Source organism: Eurypyga helias, unplaced genomic scaffold (assembly GCF_000690775.1).
Source record: "Eurypyga helias isolate BGI_N326 unplaced genomic scaffold, ASM69077v1 scaffold31321, whole genome shotgun sequence".
NCBI lineage: Eukaryota > Metazoa > Chordata > Aves > Eurypygiformes > Eurypygidae > Eurypyga > Eurypyga helias.
Genome location: NW_010233261.1, coordinates 1 through 474, shown reverse-complemented (window position 1 = coordinate 474; position 474 = coordinate 1). Strand labels below are relative to the sequence as shown.

The window sequence follows — 474 nt, the reverse complement described above, 5'->3', positions numbered from 1 at the left end:
CAGATTGAAGAATTGCTTTTTGCTGCCGAGAACGCGTTTCCGCCGAAGGCCGCGGCCGCGCTGCGGTTTCCTACCCGGAAAGGAGGACGCGCCGTGCAGCAAGCGCTGTTCCTGTAAGAGCAGGGCGTGCAGCTCCACCCGTCTCTGCTGCAGCGACCGCTGTGGGGAGAAAGGGGCCTCTGTCACTCACACCCTTGCAGGAGCACGAGGCCCTCGGGAAGAACACGGAGCGTTCACAGAGGCACCTCCCGGGAGGAGGAGTGAGCGCCCCTAAGGAGAGCCACGCCGGAGAAGTTTGCTCCGGCAGCCTAGACAGCGCGGAATGAAGCGGGTTTCAGAAGCCTGCAGTTCCAGTAAACCAAGGAAATTGTATGGAAAAGATGCTGGGGAGTTGTCCAAAGATTCTCAGCATCTCCATCTGGACCCAACCAAAAGAGCAACGACCTCCTCATCCTCATCCTCCCACCCGATTAA

General features: G+C 59.1%; 1 protein-coding gene across 1 annotated transcript in view; it reads right to left on the bottom strand.

The window, feature by feature from the left end:
- The window catches only part of LOC104517129 (cytohesin-interacting protein-like), a gene marked incomplete at its 5' end in the record, with an annotated part of 1,203 nt that extends 1,044 nt beyond the window's left edge, over positions 1-159 (bottom strand). Inside the window, one exon of the mRNA XM_010161691.1 lies at positions 93-159. Within this exon, the coding sequence (XP_010159993.1) occupies positions 93-159 (67 nt within the window). The remainder of the gene's footprint in view (positions 1-92) is intronic.
- Positions 160-474: the final 315 nt, after the last annotated feature.